At 45.8% G+C, this 23,135-nt stretch overlaps 3 protein-coding genes across 3 annotated transcripts; 2 read left to right on the top strand and 1 right to left on the bottom strand.

Annotated features, from left to right (window-relative positions):
* The first annotated feature begins 292 nt into the window (after positions 1–292).
* LOC117585281 (3-hydroxy-3-methylglutaryl-coenzyme A reductase) lies at positions 293–18,567 on the top strand. Its single transcript, XM_034274703.1, has 6 exons — positions 293–1,015; positions 15,153–15,610; positions 15,927–16,014; positions 16,082–16,657; positions 16,721–18,352; positions 18,416–18,567. The coding sequence occupies exons 2-6, from the start codon at positions 15,211–15,213 to the stop codon at positions 18,486–18,488; spliced, it is 2,769 nt and encodes a 922-aa protein (XP_034130594.1). The 5' UTR covers positions 293–1,015; positions 15,153–15,210; the 3' UTR covers positions 18,489–18,567.
* LOC117585285 (26S proteasome regulatory subunit 6A-B) lies at positions 15,182–23,125 on the top strand. Its single transcript, XM_034274712.1, has 4 exons — positions 15,182–15,193; positions 21,608–21,860; positions 21,917–22,337; positions 22,401–23,125. Exons 2-4 carry the CDS (start codon positions 21,651–21,653, stop codon positions 23,054–23,056), a joined length of 1,287 nt encoding a protein of 428 aa, XP_034130603.1. The 5' UTR covers positions 15,182–15,193; positions 21,608–21,650; the 3' UTR covers positions 23,057–23,125.
* Positions 19,368–21,300, bottom strand: LOC117585284 (ran-binding protein 3). The gene is made up of 2 exons (XM_034274711.1): positions 21,141–21,300; positions 19,368–20,996 (listed from the first exon to the last, which is right to left on the bottom strand). Exons 1-2 carry the CDS (start codon positions 21,154–21,156, stop codon positions 19,564–19,566), a joined length of 1,449 nt encoding a protein of 482 aa, XP_034130602.1. The 5' UTR covers positions 21,157–21,300; the 3' UTR covers positions 19,368–19,563.
* Positions 23,126–23,135: the final 10 nt, after the last annotated feature.

Below are 23,135 nucleotides of genomic sequence, written 5' to 3' on the forward strand. Positions count from 1 at the left end.
GGCCTGGGGTACGCATATCGCAAGGTCAACTGTGACGTCACATCTAAAAACTGCATGGTTAATGCCAAAAGCAACGGGTCGGGCACAAGTACAATGGATCGTACTTTCCATATCTCAAAATCTGACCAGTTGTCCTGGTGAACGCGCCCATTCGTTTTTGGCGAAATTTTTCTTTAAATTTACTGTCGGTATATATGTTAAACGTTCGGGTATATTTCGGTATGTTTTTGACGGTCAGGCAGTGTATTTAATCGATATGCTGCTGTCACACTGCACAGCTGTTTCCTATGTTTTGATAACAGATTCGATTTTTGTTCGCGGCAGACACTGCACTTGTCAATTCCCGAAGTAGTTATAATTGTGGGCCAAAAGAAAATCACGCAGCAGATAGTTTAAGTGCAGCCATCCAAGCAGTTGGTCAATCAAAAGTCAGTGCTAATCGCGAGCTCCGCCATCCCCACCGCTCTCTCTCTTTGATCTATTTCCGAGCTGAAGAAGTACGTACGCGTCGCAGCAGCAACAACAAAGAGCCCGTCACCGTCGCGGCGTAACAATTTTTTATATAAACAAAATAGAAATCGAAATCACATTTGCACACACCTGTGAAGCAGCTACACACCACAAAAAAGCCAACGAAAGTGCCACAATCGGTTGTGTTATGTAAATGTAATCCGTAAATTACCAATATCGAACCCCCAATTATGTTGATTTGTTTGCGAAAAGTGCACAAGATAAGCAGAACTACTACCACTATTACAACTACAACTACAACTACTAGCACTCGTGCCATTAACATAGTTCTATTCTGAGAATCCGACAACGCGTGCAAAGAAGAGTAGCCAAAAAACCAAAAAAAAATTAAACTAGTTGTTGCCAACCGGGAGTACGCTCTTCCGTCTCTTCCAACAAGTCTCTTGGGAGGCCCATCATCCTCCTTCAACTTCATTTGCATTTCCTTTGTGGATTGCGGCGGCGTGGGTGCGTCCCTGAGAGCAGACGTCATCCAGAAAGCAAGGTTAGTTCTATTTTCGATATATTTCCCAAATGCATAGGGCCAGTGGCCAATCCCATCGTATGTGTGGTGGCACTCCAACCAGAATCAACCGAAGCAGCTTCCCTCCCTCCCTCCCGCTCGCTCGACTTTCTCTCTCTTTTTGTTCAGTCTGATTGGCAATTATGTTTGTAATTTCCCCATTGGGGGAAACGGAACTTTGGCTCCTCCGCTGCAGAGGTTAGTTTATTTGGTTAGTTATGCAATTGGGTTGATTGGTGTTTCCACACACAATCTTATCAACGTCGGTCGCGCCGTTGGAGTCGGCGGCGTCTATCACAAGTTCTGGCCCATGCATCAGACCGAACATACATATGTTGGACGGACAACTTTCTCCGGTCCCCTTCCTCCAATCAATGTGCATTTCCTCAAACCATAATCCCACTTGAGGAGGCACTTGAGTTCTTCTATTACGAAATTGAATGAGTGGGCGCCGACTATGGTCTATGGACTGCCAGTCCACGTCCAGAGGTGGCATCCTGTTGCGCTGTCAACTTTTCTCATTTCCTTCTGCCTGCTGTCGATGCTGCTGGTAGAAAGTCACTTGATTTCCTTGGCCTGTTCCCCGTTTCCCTAGTTTCCAGTTCCCAGTTCGCAACTCCCAGTTCCCAGTAGGATGCCAAAATTAAATGTGCGACATCTGGCAGAGACAGCCACAGACAGAGACGAGGACGAGGACGATGACGATGACGAGTACTGGCACTGAAACACGCACAGAAAACTCGCTGAACGGCCTGAACTGAACCGATATTACAGTTATGCGAAGAGCGGCAATTTCAAAAATCCAAAATAAATTCCGAAAAAACATTGGCAGATGACGACTTTGCCGCATCTGGCTGTAAAAAGCAAAAGTGAAAAATACCTCACAGTCCCCGACGGGCAAAAGCATCTGCAAGAAACGATATTCGAGCGCCGGTGTTAAGATACCCTGATGGAATCATTCATTTTATTTTATCTACAAATCTGATCTGCTATTTATCTTATGTATGTAGCAGGAAATATTTTCACAAACATCTGCTTAAAGGAGTAATGCCGCTGTCTGACAGGGTATGTGGCATCGACTTTGTCAAGTGCATTGGCGCTTCCTACTTTTTGTTGTTGCTGTTGAGTTTGTGGTGTTTCGTGTGGCAAGCCAACTAGAAATATTATTCAATTACAAGCCAATCCAGTTACCTTGCCCCACGGGGGGCGGCCTCCTCTCAATTCGTTCGTTATTGTAAATTGCGAAAGAGTTTTTTCTTTTTCTTTCATTTTATTTTGTATGTATAAAAGCCAAAAGGCAGAAAAGAGATGGCCGCTGCTTTTCGGCTTTCTGTCTCTCGCACCATTTACACTGAATCCGAATATTCGAATTTGAGTTCGAGTTCGAATTCCATTGACGGCGATTTCATAATTCCTCTGCTCTCACACGCTGCTGGCCCGACCCGTTCCGACTCCTATTTTGTTGTTTTCTTTTTTTTTTCGAATTTTGTTTTTTAAACAAATTCAGTTTCCAGCGCGCTTCTGCTTTTGGCTCTTTTTTATTGCTTTTGTGGCCAGCACGAGCTTGGGCAACGGCAGCAGCACCAACAACAATAGACCGACAAAAAAAGAGTGGCTTAAATGTTGGTAACTTTCTCCGCCACCTGCGGTCCGCCGCCGCACAACTTACGCGCGTTTTCAGCCGCGCACGCAGGCGCCTCTCTAGCTGTTGCCAACTTGTGTCTCTTTTTTCCCTCTTTCTCTTTGGGGGCTTCGCCACGAGAGCATATCAACTAGAAGGTAAGGTGGTTCCGCTCTGCAACCACGAGCAACTCGCTTTGCTTTACCTGAGCGTGAATATACCCCTGGGACGGTGTTCGTATCCCTCTCTGTCTTTTCCTGTTATGCTTCAGCCCCTCCCTTTTACTCTTCAGCCAAGTCATGTATCTGCTTGGGTGTGTGTGTGTGTGTGGCGTGTGTGTTTGATTGCGCGATTAGCAAAAACGCGCGCGCGACTTTACCGCCGCATGCAAAACGCGTGCGCGATTTCCAGGCTGCCGCTGCAATTTCATCATCATCAACAAAAAAAAAGCATAATTGTTGTTATTTTCAAGTAAATTGCGCTATGAAATTGTTCAGCGGTGAGTCGACACTTGGGTGGAAGTGTGGCTTTTCAAAGAAAACCTCCAGGGAGGCTTTGGGGGAGAATTGAGAGCGGCCCATGGCGCAATCGAGTTGATTCAAACACTGCGGAGGTGGATCACCTTCAAGCACGCCTTACAAAGGCCCCCAACGCATTGCATTGATGTGCTTCCGCTGGTGGCTCATTTGAAGTCCTAGCCCAGGCCTACGACTATAAAAATGGGCCAAATCCATTTGATGTTCAATCGAAACCTGAGCAGATGAGGTGGAGACGGTGGAGGCATACTTTAGATTCACTTTGTAATGCAAATATTCATATGTATGCTCGAAACAAATGCAAACACACACACACACACACACACACACACTTCTGGGCCATAAACATATCAATGTTTATGGTTATTGGACCCGCATCTGTCCCATCCCATCCCCACCAACAGCAAACGTTTTGCATAACTCCTCGTTTTGTGGTAGTATTGTTTTTGCTGTTGTTGTAAAATGAGGTCAACGCGTCAAGCTCAAGTGGAGGCCAGAAGAAGACATCGGAAAAGTGGCCATTGGAGGTAGATATCATCGGAAGAAGAAGTAGAAAAACCTGTCAATATTTTCATGTTCAGGGTTCACAAAGTACATAAAAAAAAAGCAGCAGCAATTGCAACTGGGTTTCGAGTTGGAGACCCCCTGTGGCCACATCTTGATTTTCGGTTTTTCGCCTTTCTTGGCCTCTCAACCCCAGTCCAGTCCCCGGTAAAACTCGATTTGGTACGCGGGCACGTAAAACCCGCCCGAGCAGGCAATTGGCACTCAAAAATCGTAGTTGACCGCCTTGAATGCTGATGACTCTTAATGGTTAGCCAGCCAGCCAGCCAGCGAGTAGCTGCAGACTGCAACGACGCAACAGTAGCTGTCCAACAGTCCTCTGCAGTTCCCCACTCTTAGCAGAAACAAATCCAATGCGTAACTAAAGAAAAAATGCATTCGGACTTGATGTGCATTCGGAAAGGGGAACTGTGCATGCTCTTAAAGAAATACATTGACAGATGGATAGATACTTTATTACATTATATATTTTTAGTTCCCAATCATCTATAACGCCATCTTTCAAGCGATCTTTTCTCGTGCCATATAAGCAAAGACAGACAATTATTCTCATAAGCAAACAAAAGATATAGTATCTCATTGTCCTGTACCTGTACTGTAAGAATTAGATTAATACAGATTAATCCATCGGTGAAGGTAAATCAAATAAGACTTCCCCCATTTGCGGCGCACAAAGCGCTGATCGAAATCGTGCTACCTCCGCCTCTTTGGAGGGCATACAAAATGCGTTCGCCTTTTGGTTTTTGTATTGGTTTATGGCATAATCAAGTTGCACCAGCGCCAAGTTCGGGGCGGATGCATGTGCATGTGGCAGCCAGGTTGTCTGTGTCACATGCCGCTGCTATTGCTGTTGCATTTGTTGTTATTTATGTGGTGTGTGTTTTGTTATTGCTGCCACCCATGGCTGGCCGGCCAAGTTGTATATTTACGCTGGTCAAACAAACGACAACAGAGACGACGGCGACAACGGCCACGATGCAGTCGGAGGGGTGTAAATATTTAACCAATGCAGAAGCTAGTACCAGGCTACGGTCTGCCACATGCATAATTTTATTATCCAAAGAGTAGACTTCTCACCCTCTCGTGTTCTATGCTCGTCGCGATGTTTGTTTGCCCAACTCTCAGCAGCGATAGATATCATCGAAAAGGTCTCGCAAATATTGCACAAACGGCCGCTAGTGGTGTTTAATCTACACTCGTTTTGTTGTTTGTTGTTTCGTATCGTGTGTGTGTGCCTGGAAGTATCAAAGCCACACACAATGTGCCTCAAAGGAATGGACTCGATGGACAAAGACCCATTTGGATTGACCCTCACACTGGCTGTATAATCAAACTTCAAAGTCAGTCAGTCTGGCACATTTATTGGCGAGGTCTTGCAGCGATACGCGCACGAGAAGAGCAGCAAATATTTGTGCAATTTATTTTGTGCGCCTTTGGTTTAATTAATTTTTACCCAAGGAATGAGAAATGGCTGTGTGTGTGTGTGTGTGTGTGTGTGGCGCAGGAAGAGCACCAACGACAACGGATATTAATTCCCAGATAATGGCTGTAATTACATGACATCGGGAGAGCTGTGGTGCAGGGCGGAGAGTGTCATGCTTATGTATGTGCATACAATATGCGGATAACTTGATCTAAAATGCTTCATTATTTTTTGACGATGTACACGTTTGAGTTAATTCTTTATGTGTTGAGAGAGTTGAGAGAAATTTATATTCGAATTTCAGTTATGAATATGCACATATGCTTTTCTAGGCAGAATTAAACTGGTTATCCAACAAGTTTTGTATAAATATTTATTCCATTGTCAACACGTGTCTTAGCTTTATTAGTCTTATTCTTTAGTTGCAAAAGGAGGCACACAATCAGTGCTGGTTATCCATAGTATTGTTGCCTGAGCCACTGTGTGTATCAATTACAAATGTACATATATTTGTATTCGAATCATCAAGCGGATAGTGAAAAAAGGTTCTTTACAGGAATGGAATTTACAACACATCAGTCGTAATAAATGTACAGTAGATTACTGTATACATTTATTTGTAGGACCTAGGAAATATCCTCCCATTTACTTCGTATAATCATTCTGCTGCTAGTTTTTGTAAAATATATACACAAATATATATATACTTTTCTTTAAATCTACATTATCTGCACTCTGTTCAGAGAATTCCGCATCGCTAAATGCAATGATCTCCTTCCATTTCCCGGGAAATGCTCATCTATTATTCACATGTACGCCTAGATCTGTTGATCTAATTTTTGTAGATTCCCCACATGACGCATCTTTCAATCAAAAGCGTGTAAAAAGCATTAGCACACTTATTGAGAAATCTACGATTTGTTAAGGCAAAAGCAGTGTACATAAATATTATATGTAGATGTGTGCGATTTCAGATTTAAATTCAATTATTTTCGGCTAGCCAAAGTTCAGTCGAACAACCTTCACGGCATGTGGAATATTCTCCAACAAGAGAGCGAGATTAGCATCCCATGGAAGAGATTGATAAGTCGTCAAGCAACCCGCATGGCAAGCCAGAACACCACAAACACACACACACACACAACCCACTCACATGCGAGTCTCTAAAATTCAGTTTAAGCCAGGATATGAGGGCAGCAGGAGAGGAGGTAGCAGAGCCTTCTCCTGCCATCCATGTAACCGTGTAATATGACTGGTGATTGGAAATTGAAATTGCATCCGGCAAGCCCATGCTCGTACTCGTACTCGGCGAACGATAAAAAATCCTTCTTCTCTTTTTTTTTTGTACACAAATTTTTGCAACATTCAAACCATCCTTTTCGCCACTTTATGAGCGTTTTAGGCTGCAGATGACAGCCCACATATGACGGTAATTCCCCCTTTTCTGATGGGCCTCTAATGATGATGTGTGTGCATTCATGATGATAGCAGGGGGGAGTGTCTGCCTGCTGTGATTAGAATTGCCAGGGCTTAGTCATTCGTTTTTCGTGTTGACTAACCGAGCATGAAGGCAGCCTTACTTAGCTGATGCCCCAATGGCTCCCAGTGGCATCGCATGCTGGCCAATCCTCCCCAAGGCATCTTCCATGCGTCTCTTTGCACACACAACACACTGAAAAACCTTGGCCAAAACCATCGGCATCGGCAGTGGCATCGGCAGTGGCAGTGGCAGTGGCGGCATTTCAATTATGGTTTATTTAATAATGGCTTTGATTGCTTAATTTGTTAACAAAGGTTGATTTTATATTTTTCAACATTCATGTTAATGGGCAATTAACCGCTGACTGCACGGCGGCTACGGGGACTACACCAATTAGCTGCGCCCCCTTGACTCTCTGCCTCTCTGCCGCCTGTCTCGGCGACTGTCTGTCTCGGTCTTTTCCCCTGGAAACTACAAAACTTAAAACCACAAAATAGTATTTTATAATGTATGCAATAGATGCACGTGCCAAAACAAGGCAACAACAAATTTCATTAACAAAAAAATGTAGTAAATATTTTACAAAAACCGAACATAAAATGCTCTGAGTTTGAGGCAGGGATCTAAAGACATTGTTCAACAGATTGGCCCCAACTTACAATTCTGATACATCTTAATATTTATGCTAAAGGAAGCTTACTTCGGGGTTGGCCAAGCATTTCAGAGTACTTTTTGTACTTCTATTTCTTTGAAGCATTCCTGTGCACTGCTCCATTTACCCTATTCAATATATACATCTAGAGATAATTTTCTAGCTGAAATTAAACATTTTATGGCCCTGCAAAGAGAGTTTCTCCAGCGCATACTCTACTTAAAAGCTAATTCATGATTTCGCATGCCACAAAAAGCGTTCGTTTTTGGGCTTAAAACCGAATATACCCCGAAAAAAAAATATATAAACTTTCTATTTCATTGCGTTTGGGTTCCGGCTCTCGTCTTTGGTTGGCAGCCAAGCCGATCTTTGGTCAAAGTGAATCAATGAATACGATCCACGGGTATTTGGGTCAATGTCAAGCACTCGCTTGGAAGGAGGACGACTATAATGATGATGATGATGATGATGATGATATCGCGATGCTGAAGCACCTGATTAACATACATGAGATGTGTACACACTTGATGGCAGAGAGACAGAAGAGGGAGTGTCTTAAGACCTACCCTCATCTTTTGGCTGCTCGAAACTTTGATTTGGTTTTAATTTAAAATCCCTTTAGAGGGTACAACTTTTTACTTGTCTTACTTTTGGCAAAGAAAAGGCCAGGGAATCTCGATGAAAAGAGCCTGTGAAAAAGCCTTTTGATGTGCCAGCCAGCCAGCCAGCCAGCCAGTCAGTCATCCATCCAGCCAGCAGTTTGTTGTGGGTTTAACTTTAGCTTCAAAACCGAACGAATTTTTGTTGGTGCTGTTTTTTTGGCTCCCCCGCTCCGCTTTGGCTGCATACAAATTAGCAGCAGGCATGGCATGGCATTCGCATTTTTGGTAGAAAGTAAAACTGTTTCTCGTTTGCTTTTTCGTTGCCGTTTTCTGTGCGTCGTCGCTTCTTTTTTTGTTGCTTGTATTTCTGTTTGTGTGTGTTTTTTTTTTCATTAATTTATTTGATTGTGTGGCCCACACGACGACAACTTTTACTTTTTGTTTGTGGACCCCAACTTGTAAATTACACACTCAAAAAATATATAAACTGCTGCCAAAAGAGGGGAAAATTATACTCGTACAAAATTGTTTCAGATTTCTGTTTCTCTCTTTGGTGGCCAGGGAAAATCTTGTTAGCCAGCTTATCCGCTTAATGCCAGGCATTAATCTCCATGGCAAATGTTTTGCGACTTGACTTTGCTTTTAGCCGAAAAGCCTGTTGATGGCTGGGGGTGGGTGTGGGCCAGATAAGAAATTGGTTGGAAAAACGCCATTGACAGCAGATAAAGGAAGACACAGGCAAACATATTGAACCTCTAATTAGATGAATACACCAAAATTTCAATATAGTTGTATCTGGCTTTGGCCCTGTTTCCCTCATATCTAATCGGATGGCAAATTGGGGCCACTTTCTATGTGGACAATTGCCCATCAATCCTGTCAAATCTCATCACTCTTCCGGCAACTCTTGCAACATCGGAGTGTCGTGTGCCCTCAATCCCACGGCAATGGCAATTACCCCGTCTGGACCACCATTTGGCCTGAGTTCTCTTTCTCTTTCTCGGATGAGTCATGGCTCGTAATCGTAATCAAGTTTACCTCAACAAACTGCAAAAAAAGAAGTAGAACAAGTTGAGGCTAAAGAGTTATGAGTCATGAATCATGGCAGTAGGATCAAGATCTAGCAGAACATGGGGAACTACTTTATTAAGGAAGGAATACCATGAAAGAAGTTGCAAGTCGTGGGACTGTCTTCGCGCCAACTCGGTGGCTGTCGGTGGCAACCGGTTAGTACCGTGATCCGTGGAGAAGCGGAGAATGTGCTGCAAAATGTGCTGTGCATTCTGGAAGAGAATAATCTTGAGGGATTAGATGATAGATGGATTGCAGATGGCAGCAGATAAAGCTAAGGTTATTATGTGTATTACTTGTAGTAAAATGCGTTGATTACGCGGAAAATACACTGCATTATAAATTAGATTGATTTTAAATGTGTGTTTATCTAAAGTGGTGCCAATAGATAGATCAGCAGATAGCGGAATACAAATGGTAAAAGTTTCCCCGCTGTCAGTTTTCACAATCTCATAACAGTCAGCTCCATGACAGGCAGCTCCAGGAGTTTCGCAGCGGCAAGCATTTAAAGCAAACGAAAACTACATGCCATAAAACAACAAGGAATAGTTTCAGCCTGCAATAGTTTGAATCCAACACGAATCGAAGTGACGGATCTGTCACATGCCTTTTAAAAACATTTGCGTTGCCCTTTTGGTTGACTTCTAGAACATGCAATTTATTACGCAACTACTACGATGTTTCAGAGTTTCTTAGAAAATCTCAAGACTCACAAAATGTATTATTAGAAATAAGAAACGAAAATACTTGGAGCCAACAGCAGCCACTTAGTATTTCCGCTTGTCTGGTATATGAAAATAAAAATGTAATTATTTATTGAGCATACACATAAATATTTCGACAAGTGCCTGGCCCCCCTCCCCGATTACACAAGGGATGTCTAATAAGGTAATCCATAAAATGTCGTCGTACGGAGGAGGAGGGCCCCAAAATATTAATTGGAAAAATTAATGCACGCACACGCCGGGGTCCTCCGCTTGGTATCTGCTACAGCTTGTGTTCCTCTTCGATGTGTATCCCCATTTTTGGGATTGGGATATATATCTTTTGGCACACATTTTATGGCACATTTATCAAAATGTTTTTTGATTGTTTTTCGCCATTCTTATACATACCTGAGAGCAAAACAAATCGTTGCACATTTGCCACGATTTTTGGTGTATTGAAATCGAATTCTTCTTGCTCCATTGTTTGGATTTGCTGCAGCTGGAGAACAAATATTAAAGCGAACAGAGGCAATTCAATTGTAAATACTTGACGAACACACATAAACACGTACCGTACCCCTGGGGGGATGGGGGCTGCTCTCTGCAAGGGGAAAGCACTAAATATTTACCATATATACAGGCACGAGAAACTAATGTAAATCAAAGTCCAAAGCCATAGCCATGATACATCTAGCAAATCAATCGAAACGAAAGCCAAAAATTCAATAACAAACAGCTATAAATTAGAGGCGTTAATTGTAATAATTTTATTTCCATTCGATTCGCAACGGAAATAAATTTGTTTGGGATTGTTTATTAATGTGTGTATTTGTTAAGAGAACCTTCCAGAGTGAAGATCGTTTGAAAATAAACACAGAATACACTCTTAAAGTTATGGAAGAATTACAAAAAATAAAATAAAATTATTTGTATTCTCTTTTGTGTGGCTCGAGCCTCGATCAATGTTAGGACGTGCTTACCGCAAAGAGACGAAAAACAAGACATTAATATAGCAGGATATTTGAGGCTAATTGTCGCACTATTTCCATCCGAATAAATAAGTCCCTTTTCGCAACATTTTGGGAGTCATTTGGAGTAACACGATCTGGGTTTGTTTTGCATTATCTTTTAGCATCGCAACGCTAAGTGTTTTTTGGGTTGCTAATTGCCAGGCGAAATTCGTTGTGCAAAAACAATGCAGAATTATGTGGAAAATTCCCAGCGGGAGGCCATAAATAAGGCGTGCGCGTTGAGCGCCGAAGATTCCAGGAAAGCCCCATGCAAACACGTTCCGCTATTCCCACCCACACGCACACCCCAAAACAGAGGCAGAGGCAGAGGCAGAGACAGAGTGAAACTCTCGGGTCTGACGCATCCCATGATCTTTCTCTCCCCTCGAGATTCTCGGTAGCCTGACAATTACCCGCGCACTCAATGGGCATATTAATTGCCCGCCATTGGGTTATTCCAAGAGGCAGTGCCCAATGTCTGTTTTAATTTCGGAAAATGCAAATGCTGCACGCGTACAGTTTGATATTTTCGCAGAATTTATACTTAAGGGCGGACCCACTGCTCAGCTCTGGACATGACAATTGGATATTCAATTGTATTCCTTTTGTGGGCAATGCAGGGCAGCCGAGCAGTGTTCCAATTATTCATAATTCTGCAATGGGATCCATCTGCGCTTTTTCAATTAATTCGTTCTGCTCTCTCGTTCACCCTGGAATGCCCAGAGTACTGCTCGTATAATCCCTAACTATGTCAATAGTTATTCCCTATTCTAAACCTCTCAACCCCACATCGGCAGCATCAGCAGCATCAGCAGCAGCCGTAAGGTTGAGGTCGTCGGCAACATCCGTTCTGTCGAGAGTGCTTTCAAATGTAAACGAAAACAAACAAAAAACGTATGCAAAACAATGCAGAAACAGCACCACCACTCGCAGAGCTACAAAAACACGCAGAACGTTTGTTGCCAAATAGAAAAGGTCTTGCCACCCGGCACCGCCGTCCGTGCCCCAACAGAATCCAATCGCTTGAGATACTCGTACATCCTCCTGCACTGTTTTTCCGCTATATTCTCCAGTTGTGTTCAGTTCTGTATTCCAACCGGAGGCTATATTTAAACATTTCGCCATTCAGCGGCCATTCAGAATTCACGCGGCGCCTCGTTAATTGTTGTTCTAGAGATTGCTGTTTTGTGGCGGTGTCTAGTGCAAAGACCAAAACGAAACCCCAACCAAAAATAAACAATTTGAATAAAAATGAACAATTTTGGTATAATTTGTTCGGTGTGTTCCACGCCGGATCTGGCAGTTCCCATTTACATTTCACACTCGCTCGCGCACTTCTCTTCCATTGAGAAACCGAACTTCATCACGGGAATTGGTTGGGACACGGACACCCTTTCGGATGTTGTCATGTTCTCGCATCTCACACCCAACTTGATGGATTTTTAATAACAACAATTTGTTGTTTCTCCAGCGAGTTGCAAATTCCTACTCTGACTTCCAATTACTTTCAATGATATTTCTGTGCGATTGAGGGGCAGGAAATTGAAGAAAATTGGACAGGAAACCATCCAGAAACAGAGAAGAAGGTCAATTAACCCCACACATTCGTCGAATAACGATTATGCGCTCTTCAAATCGAGATTTTATCGATAAATGATTAATTTTTTGCAGAGTTTCTTGATGATTTCGCTTGTTTTGAAATCTATTAAGAGGGTTTTAAATTGGAAATAATATGTAACTATCTTTGCGCCAAACCTGCAGCCTCTCCATCCATCCACACTTGTTCTTTCCCAGTGTTGCTTAGCCGTTAAGTACACACTTACCAACAGACTGAGGATGAGAGTATTTTTAAGGGTTTTCATTGAGTTTTTTATTGACTCTTTTTCTTAATAATCATCTAGGAAGTTGAGCACTCTCCCAGCCATGTAATTGTCAAACAAAAACAGCCAAGGGGCTTTTTCTCCATGGTGTCTGGTAACTTTTACAATTCCCTCTCCATGCCACAAGTTGGTGACTAAAATACCCAAATCCCAGAACATGTCAAACATTTGACGATACTATTTGCACATTTGATGACCATTTTGGTGTACGTGCTTTTTCGCAAGTTTCGGTTTTAGACGTTTGTAAGAGAAAAGTATTTGAAGGCATTCTAGGAATCTGACCGAACCCCTGCCAAAAGCAGATTTTGAGAACAGACAAGACCGCAAAATCAGTAAGATCCAAGGATGAATCGCACATTACGTATTCCTTTTGGAGTGCTACGGGGTGGCAGGCACTCACACACATTCACATTCATTTACATGATCTTGATCTACTCTTTCAGCCCTGGCCTTTGGGCAGTGCACCCCGGCACAACCCGGCATGGCAGCTGCTTTTTTTTGGTTTCGCCATAAAAAGCTTCACCGAAAATAACATCAACAATTGCCAGCCAGGCAGGCTCTCATGTGCGGGCTTTTAATTTTAGCCACAGAAAGAAAAGAAACATTATTTCTGTTTCTGTTTGAGTTTGAGTATTTTGTTTTGTATATTAAAAGGCATTTGTTTATGCCTGGGAACATTTTAACGATGACTGTCTGCCTGGCAGTGCCCCTTAAGGGTGCAACATCCATGTCTATAACTATAAAAAAAAAAACAGTTTTTGGGCCAAAGTTGTAACAATTCCCCCAAACGGTTAATTGCTTTTTCTATCTAATGGAAGTTCTAGCTATCTGCCTGTGCACTTGGCGAAGAGAGCAGGAGGCTAACAAATGATATAATAATGATGCTGTTTTAGAGTTTGGAATTTCTAGAGTCATTTTAGTTTGAGTTAAGACAACTGTGACTTTGGTTATTATGGATTAGTTTGGATTTGTTTTTGTGGGGGTTGCAAATGTTTCAAAAGCCATTTGACACGGAATTTAAATACGTTTCTGTGTCCTAAAATGTTAAATCAGACATCAGAGCTTATGGTGTGCTTCCTACGTCTCTGTAGTCGGCTCTTTTTATGAAATGAAATATTACTCTTCCATATTTATAAAGTAGAAAAGATCTCAAAAAATACAGAAAAGTATCAAATTGAGTTGGCATTTCAATTTCAATTCCAATTCCATTCCATCATGCTCTAGTGGATTCTTCTCTTAAGAGTCGCTCTCTCCAGCAGTCCAAGTGCTCCAAAAAGGATGCCTCTTTCGCCTCTTGAGTGCTGATATTGTTTATGGCCCAAAAGGCTTCGGATTACACAATCTAAGGCCGTTGCTGTAGCCAAAAGCCAGAGCCATTGCCTGCCACTCGTAAATCCCATAGCACTCTCTGGAAGCCGAGCCCCATGGCATCTGCCAAAGTGGCATTTGATTTATTTAACATTTTTTTCTGAGTGTGTGTTGCTCGGCTTGAAATCATTGTTTATGGCTGCAAGATAGAGGCACCCCCAGATACTCAATATTTATATGTGGGTTATGCGCCGGCGCATACAGCTACACATATCCAGACAGAGAGATCTGGACAGACTTTGAATATTTATGGGGCATTGGCTAACGGCAGGCCAGGACAATTGTGTATGCGGTGCACGTGGTGGGCGACAACCGACAACGGATCGTTAAGCCACGCCAACTGATGGCTTAATTAAACCAGAGCGAAACTAAACGAAACGAAACGAAACGAAACAGAGTGGAGCGAAGCGGCGGCATGCGGAACTCTGGCTTATGCCATCAATCATGGATTCCCCTTAACACCTGACTGGGAATGGGAAGCATTCCACGCTCAAGGACGACATACGATAAAATCCGCTTAGTGTAATTAACAAGTTTGTTTTTTGTTGCTGGGCGCATACCCTTACCTTTAGAGAAGGTCTGACAGAAAGTGCCCAACTCCGAGCAGGAAACAAGTCTTGATTTAGGGATTATTTATGGATGGAAATGTTTGTATCTTCGATTCGTAAGAGTAGGGAAGTTTTATAGATCCATCTCCAGGATTGAAGATTGTTTTTTTTTCGTTGAATTTCGATTCCAACTATTGCAGAAACTTGTAGAATTAATTGTTCATAGAATTAAGTTAGGGTATCCCTCATTTAGAGCCTCTTTCTTTCTGATTTCATTTGCAAGCCGCTTAGGGTTCGGCTCGGTCGTAATTATCGCCTGAGCTTCAGCCTCAACCTCGGCTAAGGTGTCAGGTCCTGTGCCTGTGCCTGTGCCCGTGCCTGTGCCTGGGGCCGCCTTTGAATGTGTCAACAACTAAATCGATAAGTTTCAGTTGTTTTAGTTAATTCCTTTGCCCTTACCCGAGCTCACAGCAGCCGCTGTTGCCTTTGCTGATGCTGGTCGCACACAAACACAAAAGTTGACTGGCCTTCTCCTGCTCCTCCTCCCCCTGCTGCTGTGACGTCCTTGGCTATGGAACATATTGTAGTTAAATAATGCGTACAAAGTCAATACTGACAGGCGGACTTCCCTCCGTTTTTGTTTTCTTTTTTTTTCAGCCTGCCAAGATTGGCCCGAACTGGACGAGATTTGGATAGAGGTTCCGCTTCGCCCGCAATGATTGGACGTTTATTTCGCGCCCATGGGGAGTTCTGTGCCTCGCATCCCTGGGAGGTGATTGTGGCCCTGCTCACCATCACCGCCTGCATGCTGACGGTGGACAAGAACAACACATTGGACACGAGCAACGCCACCGCAGCGGGCGCCGCTGCTGCGGCAGCTGCCTCGGGTGCAGCCGCCCCGGGCACAGCCATACCCATGGACATGCCAGCCTCTGCCTCGGCCACTTCGAGCCGGCACAGGCCCTGCCATGGCTGGAGTCAGTCCTGTGATGGTCTCGAGGCGGAGTACAATGCCGCGGATGTCATCCTCATGACTGTGGTGCGCTGTACGGCTGTTCTCTATTGCTACTATCAGTTTTGCAGCCTCCATCGCATGGGCTCCAAATATGTGTTGGGTGAGTAGAGAGCGAGTCAAGAGATTACATCACTTTTATGGCACGTGTGTTGACCAAACTGATTAGAATGTTTCCGTGGCTGACTGCCTGACTGCCTGACTGTTTGCCTCCCACCAAAACCGACAGAAAAAAGTCTAATAACTATTTCGGCGGCCCCCAAACACCGCGCGCAGGCTTGATGGAATGTTTGGCCAATGGTTTAGTGTGGCAGGCAGTCAGCTCCCTGGCATTTCTCATGTGCCCTCTAAACGATTTGACCTCCGCTGCGGACTTTAACTCATTCAAACTGTGTGTGTGTTTCGTTCCCTTTTTACAGGCATTGCTGGTCTCTTTACGGTCTTCTCCAGCTTCATTTTTACGACGGCCATCATCAAGTTTCTGGGCAGCGACATATCCGATCTAAAGTGAGTAAAGACAAACGTTCATACCTCCAATCCCCTCCTTAAATCCTTTGTTTTGACTGCCTTTCAGGGATGCTCTGTTCTTCCTGCTGCTGGTCATTGATCTGTCCAACTCGGGGCGTCTGGCGCAGCTGGCGCTGTCCGGCAACAACCAGGCGGAGGTCACACAGAACATAGCCCGGGGGCTGGAGCTGCTGGGGCCGGCCATCTCGCTGGACACCATTGTGGAGGCGCTGCTGGTGGGCGTGGGCACGCTCTCGGGTGTGCAGCGACTGGAGGTGCTCTGCATGTTTGCCGTGCTCTCGGTGCTGGTCAACTATGTGGTCTTTATGACCTTCTACCCAGCCTGCTTGTCGCTGATCTTTGATCTGTCTCGGTCCGGCGTGGACATGTCTGTGGTGCGGGAGAAGGCCAAGGGCTCGCTGCTGCTGAAATCCCTCACCGAAGAGGAGCAAAAGGCCAACCCAGTGCTGCAGCGCGTCAAGCTGATCATGACCACGGGCCTGATGATCGTGCACATCTACAGTCGAGTGGCTTTCTCCGACAACGACTACGATGCGGTGGACAAGACGCTCTCGCCCACGCTCAATCTGAATGTGAGCAACAATCGCACGGAATCCGGAGAGATTACGGACATAATCATCAAGTAAGTTTGTCGTTTGTCCTGGATCAGTCACAGATCTAATGGTTAACCTCCTCCCCGCTCTAGATGGCTGACCATGAGCGCCGATCACATCGTCATTTCCATTGTTCTGATCGCTTTGGTCATCAAATTCATTTGCTTTGACAATCGCGATCCACTGCCGGATCAGCTGCGTCCCGCCAGCACTGTGGAGACACAAACAACGCCCATTGAGGAGCTGAAAGTAGCAGCAATAGAAGCAGCAGCACCGCCAGCTGCTCCACTGCCCGTGCGTTCTTGCGCGCCGCTCTTCACCATCGAGGAGCAGAGCTCGGTGAATGCCTCCACGCAAACGGATCTGCTGCCGCAGACACGGCAGCGTGTGGCGTCACATGTCAGCCACAGGCCAGCGCGTCCTGTGCAGGAATGCCTGGAAATATTAAACTCTAGCGAAGAGGGCCATGGCCCCAGTGCGCTCAGCGATGAGGAGATCATTGCCATGGTACAGGCTGGCGGACAGGCCTCTGTGCACTGTCCGCTCTACAAGATCGAATCGGTGCTGGATGACCTCGAGCGGGGCGTGCGCATTCGTCGCAGGATTATAGCGGCACGTGCCAAGCTGCCCGCCGAGCGGCTGGATATGCTGCCGTATCAGCACTTTGACTACCGCCGAGTCCTGAATGCCTGCTGCGAGAATGTGCTGGGCTACGTGCCCATACCCGTCGGCTATGCGGGTCCTTTGATCCTGGATGGTGAGAGCTACTACGTGCCCATGGCCACCACAGAGGGTGCCCTGGTGGCATCCACCAATCGTGGCTGCAAGGCTCTATCCGTGACGGGTGTGCGCTCTGTCGTCGAGGATGTGGGCATGACCCGTGCGCCGTGTGTGCGCTTCCCCAGCGTGGCCCGTGCATCGGAGGCGAAGCTGTGGATCGAGGATGAAGTGAACTATAAGGTGATCAAGCTGGAGTTCGATTCCACGTCTCGCTTTGGCCGCCTCAAGGACTGTCACATTGCCATGGATGGGCCGCAGCTGTACATTCGATTTGTGGCCCTCACTGGCGATGCCATGGGCATGAATATGGTCTCCAAGGGGGCGGAGATGGCGCTGCGTCGCATCAAGCGACAGTTTCCGGACATGCAAATCATCTCGCTGAGCGGCAACTTTTGCTGCGACAAGAAGCCGGCGGCCATCAACTGGATCAAGGGCAGGGGCAAGCGTGTCGTCACCGAGTGTACCATTTCGGCGGCCACACTGCGATCGGTGCTGAAGACGGACGCCAAGACGCTGGTGGAGTGCAACAAACTGAAGAATATGGGCGGCAGTGCGATGGCCGGCAGCATTGGTGGCAATAATGCGCATGCCGCCAATATGGTAACCGCCGTCTTCCTGGCCACCGGCCAGGATCCCGCCCAGAACGTGACCTCCAGCAACTGCTCCACTGCGATGGAGTGCTGGGTGGAGAACAACGAGGATCTGTACATGACCTGCACCATGCCATCGCTGGAGGTGGGCACTGTGGGCGGCGGCACGGGGCTGCCGGGACAAAGTGCCTGCCTGGAGATGCTCGGTGTACGCGGCGCACATCCCACACACCCCGGAGACAATGCCAAGAAGCTGGCGCAGATTGTCTGTGCCACTGTGATGGCCGGCGAACTGAGTCTGATGGCAGCTCTGGTCAACAGCGATCTAGTCAAGAGTCACATGCGGCACAATCGGTAAGGAAAATGACTTCTAAGTAATTCCCCAATTTCTAAACTGAGAAATGTTCTCTATTACAGTTCCTCGATAGCCGTGAGCAGCGCCAATAATCCACTGAACGTGACCGTTTCCAGCTGCAGCACAATCAGCTAAGATTGGGTGCAGGACGGAGGACGCGTTCCACTCCTCTCACTACACTCCTTGTACATTTCTCTTTAGGTGTTATTGCAAACTAACAAAAAATATGGTTAAATGTTACCACATAATGTGACGAATGATCGATGCTTGAATTGATATGCAACCAAGCAGCACAGACAGTGGCCAGACTCCAGGCAGCAGCAGATGCAAGGAAGTGTCTGAAGAGTGTCTCTGTGTCTCTTCATGGTTATAGCTACTAACTATAACTCTACTTCCATTTAGATTGTATAATTCATCATATTTTTCTACCTAATATAAATGAAAGAAATGCAGAAATCAACGGCAGTATAATGATAAGATGCGTAGAACAAATTCATGTTTTCATTTGCGCATCTCTCCATGTATATTGTCTTCTGCACAGATCAGATCGTACTCCAGACCATGGTGAAATTAGTAACAAGGTGACGGATTCACCACAGTGCCTTCTCATTCGAGGCCCACCAGCTCATGGTGAAATTACTAATAAACGTTTGCTATCTCTCTCTAGCGCTTGCTCGGCTCTCAGAGGGGTGGTGAATAAGCTGGTGGTCCTCCACTCGGCTGACGACTTCACATTGTTACTAATTTCACCATGCTCCAGACAATGCGATTGTCTTGTTACAAAAAAAAAGTGCAGAGTATTCCTTAAGCGAAAAATGTAGTATCTAGGGTTTTTGATTAGTGGACTATAAAACAAAAGAAAAACAAGTGTTTAATTAGAGCGAATTTTATGAATCATTTTCTTCTTCTCTCTTTTTTTTCTCGGTTTTAACAGATATTTGTAAGACGAAACAGAAACGAAATTGTAAATCGTAATGGATATAGAATGTCTTTTGTAGACGCAGCTTCAATTCATTTATTATATTTTTACGTTTTATTAATAATAATTATTAATAAATTATTATAATTAATTTATAATAATTCACTGCGGATCTCATTCATTTAGTGTGGGGGTTTCTGTTCTCTTTTTCTCTGTTCTGGTTTCTGTGTGCTGTGTTCTCGGTTTCCATTTATATTTCGACAAAAAAAAACAAACGTTTGCAAGCGGCGGTTAATTCTGATCAGTGGACGAGGACTCCTTGGCCTCGGCTTCGGCATCGGCAGCGGCATCTACTTCTTCGCTGGTCACCTCCATGGCCGGCACACGTACATCATCGCTGCTGTCGGGCTGCTGGATGAGCACCTTCTTGGGACTGGGCTCCATGCTGTCAGCCTCGGCAACGGCAGCTGTGGTAGTTGGTGCGACGGCTTCGTCATCGTCATCATCGTGTGTGGTCGATTCGGGCTGCAGGCTGGCGGCAGCCTCAGAGGCGACACCATTTTTCGTATCCTCGACGGAGCATTCTTCGGGATGGGTTAGCTTGCGGCGGGCAATGCGGTCGCAGAGGGACTTGTGCAGCTGGGCAATGTCCGCTGGACGGCCCATGGCAAGGAAGATCTTCAGGGAGCCCGAGTTATCGATGGCAGTCAGACGCAGTGACTTGGGGCTGGCCCGTTCGGCCACCATGGCCGCCCAGACTTTGGTATTCAGCAACAAGCGGAGGTTGCCCGAGGTACGGAAGACAACGCGCGAACAGTCACGTTCGCCCTTGACATCGTTGAGGCGCAGACTGCCGCGTCCCCGCTCCTCCCAGTTGCTGTTGACAAAGGCGAACAGCTTGCAGCTGACATCGACAATATTCAGTTCGTCCTCCTCCCCGGTGAAGGTCTCCACCTCCTCGTACTTGCGCTTCTGGGCGCGGCTCTCCTCGTACTCGCGCGCCACATCCGTCAGGCTCTTGGCCTCTATGGCCTCAGATTTGTTGTTGTTGCTGCTGGAGCTGGATGAGGCAGCTTCGCTGCTGTCTGTGGACTGGGCAGCCTTCTGAATGACGCTGGAGAATAGAAGCTGCGATGAAGAAGAGGGTTCCTGTGTCTGCTGCGATAGCGATGTGGTGGCTGCCGCCTCAACATTGTCTTGGTCTGTGTTGGTCTTCTCCGAGGAGCTGCCTGGGACTGCAGCAGCCGCATGGCCGTCATGGCCAACACCGACCACACGCTCGTGCACATTCTGCCCGAAGACATAGCCAGTGGTCTGGACATGTGGCATATTGGTTTTGGCAGCTCCGAACATGCTGGAGCGTTCGATGCCATTGCTGCGAAGCTTGGTCAGCGGATCCGGCCGCTCATCAACTTCTTCGTCGTCCTTCTGTTCTGGTTTCTCCGTGGAAGATTCCGGAGCGACGACTGGAGCAGCGCCAGCTGCGGAATCTTCGTCACCTTCGTCCTTGTCCTCGCGCAAAAACGGATTGTTTGACATGTTCTCATCGTCCGACTTCTCGTTGTTGCCGGCCAGCGATGTGGAACTATTGTTGCTGCTGTTGGTCTGGGCACTCGAGCCAAGAACGGAGGGGCCAAGCACGGCCGGACGTAGCACTGCCCCGCCCAATCGCGAGGCCTTCAAGGTGAAGCCACCTCGGAAACAGTTACTTTCAACTGACGCTTCTAAAATAAAAAAACAACAAGAAAAAACAAGACTCGGATTTAGCTTCACTCTTTGCTGCAGTTGCCATGTAGGCTGCACTTTTGGACGAACTGCCGGCGAATTGCAGAGCAATCCATGCGTGAGGATTTTGCTGAAGCACTTACCATTGTTTTCCGACATAGCGTGTTTAATTTATATGTGTCAGTTTTTATTAAACGTAATTTGCCAAATCTTTTCCACAAAGCGTTCTCTGCAAAGCCAGAGATAGTGTTTCAAAGCGTATTTACCCAGCTATCGAAATCTTTTGGTGCCTTTTCAACACCGCGCCACTTACGATAAATTATATACCTTCCGGGGTTTTTATAACGACGAAAATTACTTAAATTATTTGACAATTTACTGCTGAGCAATTTCATCAGAGTGGTTTTTGATATAATAACGAAATCGAGGAAAATTATTGAGGATTCGGTGTATCTACTGTGTATTTTCAAAAAGGAAATGTATATTTTGGTATATTTTTGAGGGTCGTGCGGTATATTTGATCGGTCACACTGCCAGGCACTGAAAACAAGAAAATTTACAAGTCATCGGCAGATCGGCTACAATTTTTCATATTTTTAAAACATTATAGAGTTCTGCGTTTGTTAGCAAGCAGACCACAAGCTTAACCCAAAATGGCTCAGACTCTGGAAGACAAATCAATATGGGAGGATGGCGAGGAGTCGCTGGGTGAGGAGGTGATGCGTATGTCCACCGATGAGATTGTGAGCAGGACTCGGCTCATGGACAACGAAATAAAGATCATGAAGAGTGAGGTGATGCGCATCACACACGAGATACAGGCGCAAAACGAGAAAATCAAAGATAATACGGAGAAAATCAAGGTAAGGTAATTGATGTCCCAGCATATAATCGAGTCTTAATTTCTCACTCTTTGTAGGTTAACAAAACGCTGCCGTACTTGGTCTCCAATGTCATAGAGTTGTTGGACGTTGATCCACAAGAGGAGGAGGATGACGGCTCCGTCACAGTGCTGGACAACCAGCGAAAGGGCAAGTGCGCCGTAATCAAAACTTCCACGCGACAGGCATACTTTTTGCCCGTCATTGGGCTGGTCGATGCCGAGAAATTGAAGCCCGGCGACTTGGTGGGCGTCAACAAGGACTCGTATCTTATTTTGGAGACCCTGCCAGCTGAATATGATGCCCGCGTGAAGGCAATGGAAGTGGATGAGCGACCCACAGAGCAGTATTCCGATATTGGTGGCCTGGACAAGCAGATTCAGGAGCTCATCGAGGCCGTTGTGCTGCCCATGACGCACAAGGATAAGTTTAAGAATTTGGGCATTCATCCACCAAAAGGTAAACCAATCAATCTTGAAATTCTAGTTGATGTGCGTGCTTTAATCGTTCGTCTTTGATTAGGTGTTCTTCTGTATGGACCACCCGGTACGGGAAAAACTCTTCTGGCCCGTGCCTGTGCCGCCCAGACCAAGTCGACCTTCCTCAAGCTGGCCGGACCGCAGCTGGTGCAGATGTTTATCGGTGATGGCGCCAAGCTGGTGCGCGATGCCTTCGCTTTGGCCAAGGAGAAGGCACCGGCCATTATCTTCATTGATGAACTGGACGCCATTGGCACGAAGCGTTTCGACTCCGAGAAGGCCGGCGATCGTGAGGTGCAGCGTACCATGTTGGAGCTGCTCAACCAGCTGGATGGCTTCAGCTCTACGGCCGACATTAAGGTAATTGCCGCCACCAATCGTGTGGATATTCTGGATCCCGCTTTGCTGCGTTCCGGCCGTTTGGATCGTAAAATCGAGTTCCCCCATCCCAACGAGGAGGCACGGGCTCGCATCATGCAGATTCACTCGAGAAAAATGAACGTCAGCACCGATGTGAACTTTGAGGAGTTGTCACGATCCACAGATGACTTCAACGGTGCCCAATGCAAGGCTGTTTGCGTGGAGGCCGGCATGATAGCCCTGCGCCGCTCCGCCAGTTCGGTGACGCATGAGGACTTCATGGACGCCATCATGGAAGTGCAGGCGAAAAAGAAGGCTAATCTTAATTACTACGCTTAAGGCCAGAAATTTGCAGTTTTCACTTGCTAAACGATCTATAAAAAATAATAATAAAAGCCAGAAAATGTACGAAATTCTA

This window comes from Drosophila guanche, unplaced genomic scaffold (assembly GCF_900245975.1).
Source record: "Drosophila guanche unplaced genomic scaffold, DGUA_6, whole genome shotgun sequence".
NCBI lineage: Eukaryota > Metazoa > Arthropoda > Insecta > Diptera > Drosophilidae > Drosophila > Drosophila guanche.